The sequence below is a fragment of the Ursus maritimus genome, unplaced genomic scaffold, assembly GCF_017311325.1.
Source record: "Ursus maritimus isolate PB19 unplaced genomic scaffold, ASM1731132v1 scaffold_32, whole genome shotgun sequence".
NCBI lineage: Eukaryota > Metazoa > Chordata > Mammalia > Carnivora > Ursidae > Ursus > Ursus maritimus.
In genome coordinates, this window is record NW_024425786.1 from 8100755 (window position 1) to 8113813 (window position 13059).

Consider the following 13059-nt stretch of genomic DNA (forward strand, 5'->3'; position numbering starts at 1 on the left):
GACGTGTGCCCACCGCGCATGTGCAAAGTTCGTCTTCTCTGGGGAAGAGCTGGCGAGGGGTGAAAGTTGGTCGTCATCCCTGAGCGCCCCCCCGACCCGGGGAAGTTTACATTTTCTCTTTAACCTCACATTTTATCATCTGGATAACCTTGTGATTTACGGTGGGACCCGGGGGGCCCAATTAATCTCATATTTAAGGCCAGTCTCTCCCAAGCTCTTCTGGTGCCCGCCTCACCTGCTTGATCTGGGCTCCAATGATCCCCTCTGACATCGTCTATCTTCTCCCTCGCCACTGGTTTATTCCTAACGGCCTACACGTATGCTGGCATCGCTGCCAACTACAGAGACACAAAACATCACCGCACACTTCCTTCCAGCCCCTTCTAGGCAAACTACTAGAGAAGGCTCTCCATGCCCACAAGCTCACGAGGTCTCTCGGACCCCTCCAATTGGACGTTCCTGCCCGCGTACACCGCTGGAAACACTGTTGCTGAGGCACCTATCGGGAACTCACAAAATGAATCCGGGAAGAGCTTGTGTTCTGAGGGAGGCGGCTCAGGCGAAGGCTGGGAAGCTTACTGGGGTGTGGCCTTTCTCCTAAAATCAGGAGTGGCACACCCTTAATTCATTTGGCTTAGTAAGTGTTCAATAAATGTTAGCTGTTCCCGTTATTTAGAATATCGTATTAACAGGAATATCCTATTAACAGGAAACTGTTTTCACACTCCCCACCCTCCCACCAGCACTCTGGCAGAACAAAGACCTAGCCTAGCTCTAATTTAACAACAAATATTTTTGAGTCTTATTCCGTATGGGTCAACCTAATACCACATCAGGCAATGCTGTGTGGTTTACATGAATTATCTCAACCTCAAAACAACCTTTTGGGCTAGCGGATACTATTATCCATACTTTCAGAGGAGGAAGCAAGCACAGATGAAGTAATTTGTTCAAAGTCATACGGGTCGTATGAGGTGGAGTTGAGATTTGAAACCAGGTAATTTGACACCACAGCCTTATTTCTTTCAAACTACTTTACATGCCTCCAAGAGTTTTAAGGCCTAACCTATAGAACTGTACCATGTGATAATTGTCTTTCTTTGGTTGCGTTATCTCGCTTAGCACAATACCCTTTAGTTCCGTCCACCTCATTGCAAATGGCAAATTTCATTTTTTGATGGCTGAGTAATATTCCATTGAATACATATATGTATTCTTTATTATCTCTTCTTTATTCATTCATCTGTCGATGGACATCTGGGCTCTTCCCATAGTTTGGCTATCGTGGACATTGCTGCTATAAACATTGGGGTGCAAGTGCCCCTTTGGATCACTACATTTGTATCTTTGGAGTAAATATCTAGTAGGGCAATTGCTGGGTCTATTTCTAACTTTTTGAGGAACCTCCATACTGTTTTCCAGAGTGGTTGTACCAGCTTGCATTCCCATCAGCAGTGTAAGAGGGTTCCCCTTTCTCCACATCCTTGCCAACATTTGCATGGAATTTAAGAAACAAAACAGAGGAGCATAAGGGAGGGGAGGGAAAAATAAAACAAGACAAAACCAGAGAGGGAGACAAACCATAAGAGACCCTTAAACATAGGAAACAAACTGAGGGTTGCTGGAGGGGATGGACGGGGTAACTGGGTGATGGGCATTAAGGAGGGCACGTGATATAATGAGCACTGGGTGTTATATACAACTGATGAATCACTGAACACTACCTCTGAAACTAATAATAGACTATATGTTAGCTAATTGAATTTAAATAAAATAAAATAAAATAAAAACTGTACCAATGCATGCAAGGATCCCGAAAAGCATTCTTGCCACATCTCTCCCTTCTCACAGGGATACATGAAACCATCCTGGATCGGTAGGTTAATGAGACTGTCCTTAAAGGCTTCCATTAGTTGGTAATTCACCTCAACAAAGTTGGAAGGTTTTGTCTAGATGTAACTTGAAACCCACTGGATTCACTGACGATATTAATCCCAAGGACTCCATGTCCTAAGGAGTATGTCTTTCCCATTGATGACCACCATTCATTCCAGAGTCCATTCATTCCCATACCCTTTATCTTTCCAGAGTCCATTCATTCCCATACCCTTTATCTTTCATGAGTGGAAACATCACTGGTCATCGATAGTTACTTCATGTAGAACCAAAAAAGTTATGGTGATCGTATTTTCCAGAGCAAAAGAGTTGATGCATGGTTTAGAATTATAGAAAATCTGAGACAACTATGAGGGTTAAAACTTATCAGTATTACTATTGATATTTAAACTCATCTTTGTTTTTAATAGAGGAGTCCTCCGACAAATGTGCATGGAGCAGCACCGTCCATGGTCCAGGCAGATTTGGGGGCTACAACGTCATGTGAGACGGGGTTCCTGGCCTTGTAATGCTCATGCTCTTCCTAATACAAATTCTTTGAATAGGTTTTTTTTTTTTTTTAAATCAAGGGTCTTTTATTTTTTTTTTAAGATTATTTATTTATTTGTGGGAGGAGCCCGATGTGGGACTCGATCCCAGAACGCCAGGATCACGCCCTGACCCGAAGGCAGACGCCTAACGACTGCGCTACCCAGGCGCCCCGAACAGGTTTTATGATTCTGTATTCTCACTGGGTAGCTGTGGCCCACAGGAATTTAGAAATAGAAAATTTACTTGAACTGAAAATGCTGTTCTTTGGAAGCACTCCTTAGGCGTGCTTTCTAAAGAGGAATCTCGGCATAGCACTTGCTGGCTCTATTCAGCATTCTCTCCTCCCCATTATTGCATGCCTCTTCCCTAGGTCCTGCAGCGTCTAGTTTTCTCTTCACCTGTTTGACACTGGTTATCTGTTTTAAAAAACACTATTAAAAATACTACTCGGATTCTACTTCTCAGTTTTAGAACTTTACACAGTTCCCTGTTGTCCATGCTTCAGGCTCAGACTCCTTGCTGTTGAACTGAGGCAGGCGGCCCCCTTCTAGTTGCTATCATTCCCTTTGTTCTCCACTGACTGTTCAGCCAGCCACGCTGAACTGAGGTCCAACTGCGTGAAACTGCCATTTTACATATCAAAAATGGTCTGAGACTTGCAATCAGATAGGGTTCAAGTTAATACTCGCCATTCCTGCACGATATTGTGCTTTCAGATTGACTTTCTGCTGAATGTCCTCACGTGCTTCATCTGATAAAGTCCCACTCGTCCTTTAAAACCCATGGCAAATGTCCCCTTTCCACGAGGCTTTCCTGGCTTGGCCAGTGGAATTCAGGCCTCCCACTGAGGCTCAAACCCTGGGTGTGGTTCTTCTCCCCACTTAGCTTGGGGAGTAACCAGTCCACTCCGACATGATGCCGACCCCACCTTGTCTGCCCTGTGCATACCCTGAGGAAGGGGACCATGCCACGTAGCTCCAGAGCTCTACGTAGTCCCTAGTATCACAGGCTTAGTGAATGCTGGCAGTTGAAGGATACCTGCTTCCTTTGGAAACTCGTAATTATGAATAAAAAGGCACCCATACACGTTTCTAAAATTCTGATGTCATTTATTGGCACAAAAATTATTCAGATACAACATGGTGTCTAGAATGGCTACACTTGATACTTTGTGCATTTAGTTTAATATTTCTTTTGCTCAGAATTCCCAGCAGGTACCAGACCTCCCTCTCTGTGGTCAGCACCTCCAGGACAGCATTTGTTTCCAAGCCCTTGCTCTAAACACAGAGCGTTCAGACTTCACTGAAAACATCCCAGGACCGTGCTGGGGAAGGCTGCTGTGGGCCGCCCTACTGCACTGTGGTCTCTCTGCATCTGCTCGGCAAAGGCCACCCAGCCATCTGAAGAAACTCCCCTCCTAGCATTCGGGTCTTGGATTGAAGTGTGTAAGTCGCAGCATCATGGGTGAGGCAGAAGACAGACACTTTCCACCCATTTTGGCCCATCTTACAAATGATGCTGTCTGTGGACCAGTGAGGTAATGGGATGGGTGGAAGTAACCAAGTCAGCTTCTCCCGATTCCTAAGACGTGTCCTCCATGGCCTGAGGCTTCTTGACTGTGCTGAGTTTGCTGTATCCTTGTTGAGAGGAATGACTAGGCCATTCTTCTATCAGCAACACTTATGATGAGTTCTCTTGTGAGTTAAGTCAAAACCCGTATTTCTAAGTTATGGATCTTCTGTTCCCCCAAATCAATGGCTTGATTTGTGTAGTATTACTGTGTTGACTGTCCTGGGAACCAAATCAAGCCTTGTGTTTCTCACAATATATTCTTCAACAGCAGCTAGAGAGTTGGTTCAAACCAACATTTAATATACAGTAGTACTTTTCATTTACATTTCAAAATATTTAACAAAGTCGAGCTCTCTGACTGTGGTTTCAGTTTAGTGGAAGCATATACCCGAGTACAAAAGCCTCAAGAGAAATGCTGTGGGCATGTCTGGGCCTCGGGTTACCAGAAAGGACACCTAAGATGACAGAGAGAAAAGGAATATTTTAATAATTTGGGCTATTTCAAAGCTTTACACGGATACACTGAAAATGGAGAGACCAAGGTCTGACAACCCCCGGGGACATTCCTTGAGATCTCCTACAACTAATTGTGTCGGACACACTCATCATTTCCAGTCAAGGGCTGATGCCTGCTGCGGCCCCAGAAGGACACTTCCCCATCAACCTCCCTCTCAAGTTTCTACCTTCAAGCATGCCTCGGGCAATTAATCAAAGCAGACCCCAGAGTGGTCCTTGAGGTGACAGTCCCAGATCATAAATTTGTCTCTGCATCTCCTTCTCTCTGTTGGTGCTCTGGCTTCTTTTCCTTCGCCCTTCCCTCTATCTTGGAATTGACAGCAGAAATCCAAACAGAACTCACCTACATTTCTACGCCATTTTTAAGGTGATTTTAATCTATTTTGGTGCTTGCCTTCCAAATATGAACCCACATTTCTCAAGTTCCTCCCTTTTCAGAACTGTGAGCGCACACGGCGAATACAAACTTTTAAAGAGATCTGACACTATGATTCCCCTTTCTGGGTACCCCCCAGGTCTTTCCTGCCACACCGGGACCAGGACACGGGACGGGGCCCTGAGTGCGTGTCCGCGCACAGGCGCTCACCAGCCGATGTAGCATTGACAGAGGTTCTCGTGGGACGTTGCTTGTTTGATGAGCAGCTCCACCTGTGTTGGGACATCCAGGGTTTCGTCATGAGAAAAGTCCCGACCTAGGACAGGAGAAACACACAGTTCTTCTGTACCTGGTTTTCCACTCCGTCCTTGCCCCCAGTTTGGCTGGCCTATCTCTGCAGCTCTGCTTAGTTTCTCCTTGTCTGTGACTATGAAGGCTGCCCAGCAGCTGGGTTTTCCTTTTCTTTTAAATTTTTTATTTTTTTTTAAAGATTTTATTTATTTGACAGAGAGAGACAGCCAGAGAAAGGGGGAACACAAGCAGGGGGAGTGGGAGAGGAAGAAGCAGGCTTCCAGTGGAGCAGGGAGCCTGATGTGGGGCTCGATCCCAGGACCCTGGGATCACGCCCTGAGCCGAAGGCAGATGCTTAATGACTGAGCCACCCAGGCGCCCCAGCAGCTGGGTTTTAAAATTCACCTCCATGTGACATGAACACACACCAATCTCCTCCTAACAGAGACTTGGTTCAAAGAAGGGAAAGGCCTGCAGTTGGCCGAGCTCAGGAGTACCAAAGATCTGGCCACTGGTTTGTAGAGATTCCTTCCATCTGTTGCAATCATCAGGCAAGTGAATGAGAAACTGTGGTGGGTTTCAGTCCTATAACCTCCAATGCTGGGCCTTTCCTCCCACAGGAACTTCCATCACAAAGCCATTATCTCAGCCCGGAACAGGCATTCATGGCCGGCTGATGGAGCCTCTTTGGCACAAGGGTCATTTCCCGTCCTCCCCGGCCCCACATGTCCAAGCCTCCCTGCTGGCTTCTCACCGCTAGCATGTGCCTTCGTCTCCTACTTTACAAGTTCATCCATTCACTGAGCTCATCGTTCTGGACCCCTGATGTGTCAGGCAGTGCTCGAGGCTGGATTTGTTCCACAGAAGCTCCCTCTTCGGTGCTGCTGCAACCCTTGGGAGCCGTCCCTCCTCCAGCTTAAGGCTAAGTTCACCTGCGCTCCAGACCCCACAGCCCCCTGCTTCCTAGGGTACCTCGCACAGTGCACAGTCACCTACCCTCCTCTCACTTCTGTTTTCAAATGTTTGTAAACTCGGTCCCCTCGCCCATTAAAGAACAAAAAGCTCTTGCACGCTACTCCTGCTGTAGCCAGCCCCACCCCGCCTCCTCTCGGAGCCAGGTTTCTCACAAGTTTGAAACTCGCCTCCTCTGCCTCGCTTCCCTCTCGTACTTCACATTCTCTTCAACCCTTTCGGTCTGGCTGCCAGGCTCAGCACACTCCCAGAAGGCCGCCAGTAACTTGGAGATGCCATCGGTGCCTGCCATCCCTCACGCCTCCTCATCGATCCTTTGGATTTTACCTCCTGAAGATCTGGAGGCCACCTCCCTAGCCTAGTCAACCGTTCAGCTGCAAATTGGCAGCAGCTTCCTCCCTCCACATAGCCCCCAAGGCCAGAGCAGGGAGGATTCCCCAGTGCAAACCCACCGGACCCCTCCTGCCTCCCTCCTTCCCCTTTATGCCCTCAGGGCTTTCCCATTGCCTTTAGGGCAGAGGATGAAAATGTAAGGCCCTGTATGATCCCAACCTGGCCCACTCAAGAGTGTGGGCTCTCTGTCTCTGTGCTCCTCCCATTTCACTCCCTGAGGTAGTCAGACTCATCTGCAATTCAGACCATTTTTATTGCCAGATTCCCTCCCACCACAGGGCCCTTGCATGTGCTGTTTCCTTTACCTGAAACAATCTGCCTCTAATTATGTCCTCCTTCAGATTTTAGCTCAAGGGTTGTTTCCCAGGGAAGCTTTCCTGGAACTCTGGCACTTAAATTCCCTTGTGACTAGCATCACAGCCCAAGCCCTTTCTTGCACCTAACACAGCCCCTTTAGATGATGACCCCACGAGGGAAGGCAATCTGTTGGCTCTTACCAGCCATTTCTTCAGCATCTAGTGCTTATAGGTGCTCAACAAACAAATACAACTTGACTACAACACTTCTGTGCCAGGCCCCACGTGTCTTGTTTGAGCCTCACCACCTTTTGAGAGAGGCATTCTTCCAGAAGAACAGACAGAGAGGCCCAGGGGTCACACAGGGTGCAGTAGAGCTGGGGTCTTCGGCCCCCCTGACTCTCACCCCTCCATCATACCATCTGGCCTAACAGGACATGTCTTGTTTTCAAAAGTGTGCATTTCTCTCCTTCCACGCTCTCCACTCCCGTAATAGCCCCCGGAGTGCAGGAAGGCAAAGGATCAGAGCCGTCAGGTTTGCTCCAATATCAAAGCCGTGACGATAAGAACTTCCCTGAATTTGGCTGACTTTGGACCCAAATGAACTTTACTCACCCCCGTCTGTTAAAATGAGATTCACACTACTTAAATTGAGTTTAACGGTTGTCAGAGAATCAGAGACCCTCCAGTTAGCTGCAGAGTCAAAGTTTAGGTACCAACATAGCTGGAAAGGGGCTGACCTTCCACTCAAGGAAAGAAAAATCCCTCAAGACTTTATGTTCCTTTTAAGTAAACACATACGCACACACTCACCAGTGAGCTTGTCTCGAACCCTGTTAATAATTTGAATAGCTTTCTTATTTAGGGCCTCTGGTTTCACCAAACCGTCTCCAACTGGAATACACAAAAGTAGAAATGACAGTAAGAAGGGGTTGTCACAACAGGTTCAATGGGTGCCCGTTTTTCTCAAATATTAGCTTTTGTAAGTGTTGAATAATTCTTCCTCTGTGTCTATCTTTGTCTTCAGAATAGAATGAGAAATTCACAGACCCTTATCTGCTCAAAGGCGGGTTTGCTGCTTTATCTTACTGACCCCTCTCGCGGTAGGGCACAGCTGCTATGTTCTTAACGAGCTAGTCACTGGTACGAGTCCTCAGAGGGCGGACTTACTGAAAGAATGAATAGATTCTGGCACTGTGGTCCCCGTTTTCTTATGGGCAGGTTCCCCAAGTTCCACACCGTCCAAAATTTCTAGGAGGAAAAAAAATTGATTGGCAGAAAATTCCAACACCAAGAAACCACTGCTGCAAGCATTAGCCCTACTTCTTCACACACTATATTCCCTTGAACACTCACCCTGCTACCTCTGAGGCGAAAGGAGAGGAAGAATGTGTTTAAAAGATTTTACATCTCCAAAGTAGGAATTTTCAAGCAAACAGCATTTATAAAATGTTCTGACATAGAGAACAGGAGTGTGAATCAATCCCTGGTGACAAAACTTGTCAAAACCATAACCGATGATAATACAAAGAGCACTAGCTTTCAGTGGGTCACACTCATGACCAAAGTGCTATTTTTCGGAGGTATTTATACATCCTTTCTGGGCAGGAAAAGTCCTCAGGCTTACAGTCACCCTCCACTGATTGTGGCCTTCAGGAGAGAAGAGTCCAGGAGCAGAAGTATGAAGATATTTACCTATTGTCCTTCTATACCACAGGCCTTCAAAATGAAGCCAGGGATGATAACACTTTTATGAATGACCACTCAGAACTTAACTTTCAAGCCACAGAAAACCAGCCAGGTCTACCACCATCTGGGGCCACCAGAACCAGCTGTCCTGGTTCCTCTCGGCACGCCATAGCCAGTAGACAGGAGTCACCCAACAATGTACCAGTGAGGTGGACCCTGAATATGAAACCCGTTAAGTCTCACAGACTTTGGATGAGACCAGTCACCCGCACGAGGTACCCCAGACACCATGAGTAATTCAGACATCAGTCACAAATCCTGTCATGGTGTCCAGGCTAGAGTCCACACCTGTTCACAGACTGCACCATAAGCCGGGACCTCAATTTCCTGCTCAGAACACCCTCTTCCTTCCCACTCACCCAGTAAGGCCAGCTTATATCCCACCAACCCAGGAGCTCCCTTAACGACTGCCGTTCAGAGCGGTACCTCCTTCCTCTTAGCCCCACGGCCTCTCCTCGGAACCAAACTGCGAGCTGCTGGATCACACAGTGGACTTGACTGTTCTCTCATTAGTTCATGTGCTATACAGCTTGGTCAACTCTATGTAATTCTGGGCTTCTCCACGGTAATCTCTGCATATCACATTCTTTTTGCACCCTTAAACATTATTTGGCTTAGCTAAGCAACTAGTTGCAAATGTTCCATAAATGTCTGTAGAGAATATTTACTTTTTTTACACCCCAACAGTATTTCCAAGGTGTGAACTATGTAGGATGTTGTTAGATGTTATGAGGGAAAAAAGAGTGGGCTGGGAAGGGGGGGCGGGGGGTTGTGTGAAATAAAGTTAAACAGCTTTACTTTAAGACCTTTGAGAGGTTCCATACACAAACCCTGTTCTGGCTCTTGGAGGGGCATTATCTTCCTGGGACCCTATTCTGTGGACCCACTCTTGGAAAGTGTTTCCTGTGGCTTCCCGGCTCCTCAGCCAGCAGCGTGAATACACTTCTACCGCTTCCGTCCTATTTCTGAGCTATTAACAATGCTCTAGAACCATGTGATACAGCTAATAATTATCCCGGGCTAGACACCACTAAAGGGCATAGTAAATACTGGCTAATATTCAGACATGCTTTTAATTGTGTGGTTTTGTTTTAAAGGTTTTATTTATTTATTTGTCAGAGAGAGAGCGAGCACAAGCAGGGGGAGCGGCAGGCAGAGCTAAAGGAAGCAGGCTCCCTGCTGAGCAAGGAGCATGATGCGGGGCTCAATCCCAGGACCCTGGGATCATGACCTGAGCCAAAGTCAGACGTTTAACTGAGCCACCCAGGCGTCCCTAATTGAGTTTTTTTTTTTTTTTTAAGATTTTATTTATTTATTTGACAGAGAGAGACAGCCAGCGAGAGAGGGAACACAAGCAGGGGGAGTGGGAGAGGAAGAAGCGGGCTCCTAGTGGAGAAGCCTGATGTGGGGCTTGATCCCAGAATGCTGGGATCATGCCCTGAGCCGAAGGCAGACGCTTAACGACTGCGCCACCCAGGCGCCTCCCCCAATTGAGTTTTTATAGCTTAAGCTCAGGTAGTTTGATCAAAATTTCTGAGCCTTAGGTATCCACTCCATCCTGAGAGGCATGAAATAAAAAAAACATGTGCTCAGTAAATATTTCTAGACCAACTTTCTGAAGTTAACTACATGCCCATTAGATGCTATTTTAGCAGTGACAGAATCGCTGCAGGGCTGCATCAGAGCCTCTAGAAAACACCCTTCGTGGCATGTTACCGCCTCCGCCACGCCTGCTAATGGCAATCGTAGAGCTCGCCCTGTTCAAGACACACTCTGGACAAAAGGGGGCAGAAGCTGCAGCCTCCCTGGGGATGGACCCACCTACTGACTGGCCAGCAGAGTAGGAATCCGTCCTTGTTCGGGACCGCTTGTTGCCTTTGGTATTTGCTAGGGGAAGAAACAAAGAGAGGATAAAAAGGGCTTCAAACTTTCACTTGAAAGAAACTTGGTTGATATGATATTTTCTTACAACCATAAAAGTGCAATTTTGCTAAAAGCTAAAGCCCCTAAGAGGGAGCGAGGATGGATGACTCAGGACTCGGTGGGTGAGTGTTAGCATGGGTGTGCAATCCTGCGGGACACTCTGTGCCGCTGAGCTGAATTTAGATGCTGTGGACCAGATAACAGAAGGCGAGAGCAGGACTGATTGGCAGTGGGTGAGACACCGGGGTCGGTCACCCTCTTCTAAGGAGGGGGAGCAGAGAGGAGATGGAGATGCTGCTGCCCCCAGATCCCAAGCGTTTGTGTCTCCCGTCAAGATTCCAGCTTGCTACTCTTTATGAAATCCAAATAAACAAAAATCACCAGGCTTTATCCTGAAAGTATTTTAATTAATATTTAAATTAATGACTGGTGTTTTTCGTTCTAGTTAATAAGAAAAAATACTTGAAATTCACTTCTGGCCACTGGAACAGCTCTGTGAAAATGTAACGCAATAGTCCAGTAATACGGCTCAGGCTCCAGGCTGGCAGGGGGCAAGGTTAGTGAAATGTAACGTGTCAGACAGTCCCAGTTCAGAGGGTGTGGGCTCCAGCTCCCGGGCACTTGCTAATACTCACTGTCCATCAGCCTCCAGTTCAGCAAGGGGTCATAGACAAAGGCTTCCAGCACGGCCATGACACTATCCTTGTGTTCCCGAAGCACTTCCATCACCGTGTGGCACGTGATTCTATAGTTGCCATCCAGACCAGTAACCTGCAGGACCAGAGCCACTCACCACAGAAGTCAACGGCCCCGGCCCTGCCCCTGAAGGCCTCAGAACCAGAAGTGAGTCGAGAGGGTCTGTCACCCGCACTTCAAAGCAGACACAGGCCATTACTGATGTGGCAGGCTGGGAATGTGTTCAGAGCAAGGGGTCAGGTCAGGCCTGTGATTCATAGGACACAAAGTCTGACGTGAAGCATGGTGAGACTCTCAAAGGTCGATCATTTCTAACATAATGGAAAATACCAGGAAACAACCACAGAACCAACCCAGGCCTTCTGGGGAACTGATGAGACCGAACAAGCCAGTCTGTGTGCAGAGCCGGTCCTGACTGTATTGGCCCCAGTCCAAAGCAGCTTGTTCCCAAGACCCACTCACCTCCATAGCATTGGTCAGCATTCTTGTTAGTCTAAATGGAATCTTCTCTGGGAATTTCTCCCTGGTCATAGCAACCTATGGGGAAATAAAAGAGAAAAACCAAGTCCAATGGCGAGACTGTTTTCTTTTTTTTTTTTCTTTTCTTTTGTATTTTATTTTATTTTATTTTTTTTTTCTAGGCTAGGTTATTTTCTTTAGCTAAAGCCAGGCAAAGGCAGGTAGCTGTTCTTTGCACTGATTTCAGTTAGGGCACAGAAATGAACTAGCTTTAGTTTAGTGAGGGGACTTGTCACAGAGATTCAAAAGTTAACTAAAAAGACACACACACACACACACACACACACACACACACAAAGGGACAGGAGGAACAAAGGAAAAGGACAAGTGTGCATGACACCCAGGCCTTTGACCAGCAGGCCAATGCAGGGATTGGCATTGATTGGCAGACGATTCCTGAATCAGAGGGTATGTGAACAGTGGGCCCTTGCCTCAAAAGGGGTTAGAGTCCAATTACAGCAAGTATCAAACGAGCATGGCCTTCACTTCTCTATTGCTTTGGTAGGAGAGGCAGGGATCAGGATAACGCACTTTGAGCTTAAATTTGCCTGAATGGTCAGAGGGTGAAGAATGGTCATCCGGAAAGGTGAGCTTTGCACAGTGTTCTGGAGCACAGGCTCACCTCAAAGCAGTCCCCAAAGTCGATGTGCAGGATCTTCCCACTCAGCCGGTCCAGCATTAGGTTGGATGGGTGTCTGAGAAACAGGAGAGAAACCAGAGGGCTCACTAGCGCTGTACTGATGAATCAATTGACAAGGATGTGGTAGTCTGGGCCCTGCCCACAGGCCAAAGCCCGCCCCCCCGCCTCTGTAAACACAGTTTTTCTGGACTCGGCCCTGCCGATTTGCAATGTATGGTCTCAGGCTGCTTTTGTATCACAAGCAGACATGAGTAGATATGAGATATCATATGGCCAGCAAAGCCCAAATTATTTCTTATCTGGCCCTTTACAGAGAAAGTTTGCTGATCCCTGCTCCGGGTCCGCAAGGAAGATTGATCAGCGTGAATGACGAGCTGCATTCCTGAGGTCTCTGGTCACTAGATGAACCCTGCCTGGTGGTGCCGGCATCTTGGAGTGACGAGGCTCTATCTTCACCCCTCAGCACCCATCACGGGGTTCCATCTCCTGAGCCCCCAGACCCATCTAGGAAGGGTCATCTGGCTTTTGTCACCAGGAATTCTCCTGGCTCTTTTTAAAAACAATAATTCATTATTTTTATGGGAAAAATTATTTTTACTCTCAAATAGTTGCATGAGACGTGAGCCCAGGAGAAAGAGCAGACGCTAAGGAACTAGTTTTTTCAAGACTTCTAGAGAGTCAATTTCTGA

The 13059-nt window shown here is 47.2% G+C and overlaps 1 protein-coding gene across 1 annotated transcript in view; it reads right to left on the reverse strand.

The window, feature by feature from the left end:
* Nucleotides 1-3519: 3519 nt before the first annotated feature.
* MTOR (mechanistic target of rapamycin kinase) overlaps nucleotides 3520-13059 on the reverse strand; it is a 120528-nt gene continuing 110988 nt past the window's right edge. Inside the window, exons 50-57 of the mRNA XM_008694734.2 lie at nucleotides 12353-12425; nucleotides 11674-11748; nucleotides 11151-11286; nucleotides 10414-10479; nucleotides 8014-8094; nucleotides 7657-7737; nucleotides 5102-5207; nucleotides 3520-4454 (exon numbers count right to left, since the gene is read on the reverse strand). Coding sequence (XP_008692956.2) covers nucleotides 4439-4454; nucleotides 5102-5207; nucleotides 7657-7737; nucleotides 8014-8094; nucleotides 10414-10479; nucleotides 11151-11286; nucleotides 11674-11748; nucleotides 12353-12425 — 634 coding nt within the window. The 3' untranslated portion in view covers nucleotides 3520-4438. The remainder of the gene's footprint in view (nucleotides 4455-5101; nucleotides 5208-7656; nucleotides 7738-8013; nucleotides 8095-10413; nucleotides 10480-11150; nucleotides 11287-11673; nucleotides 11749-12352; nucleotides 12426-13059) is intronic.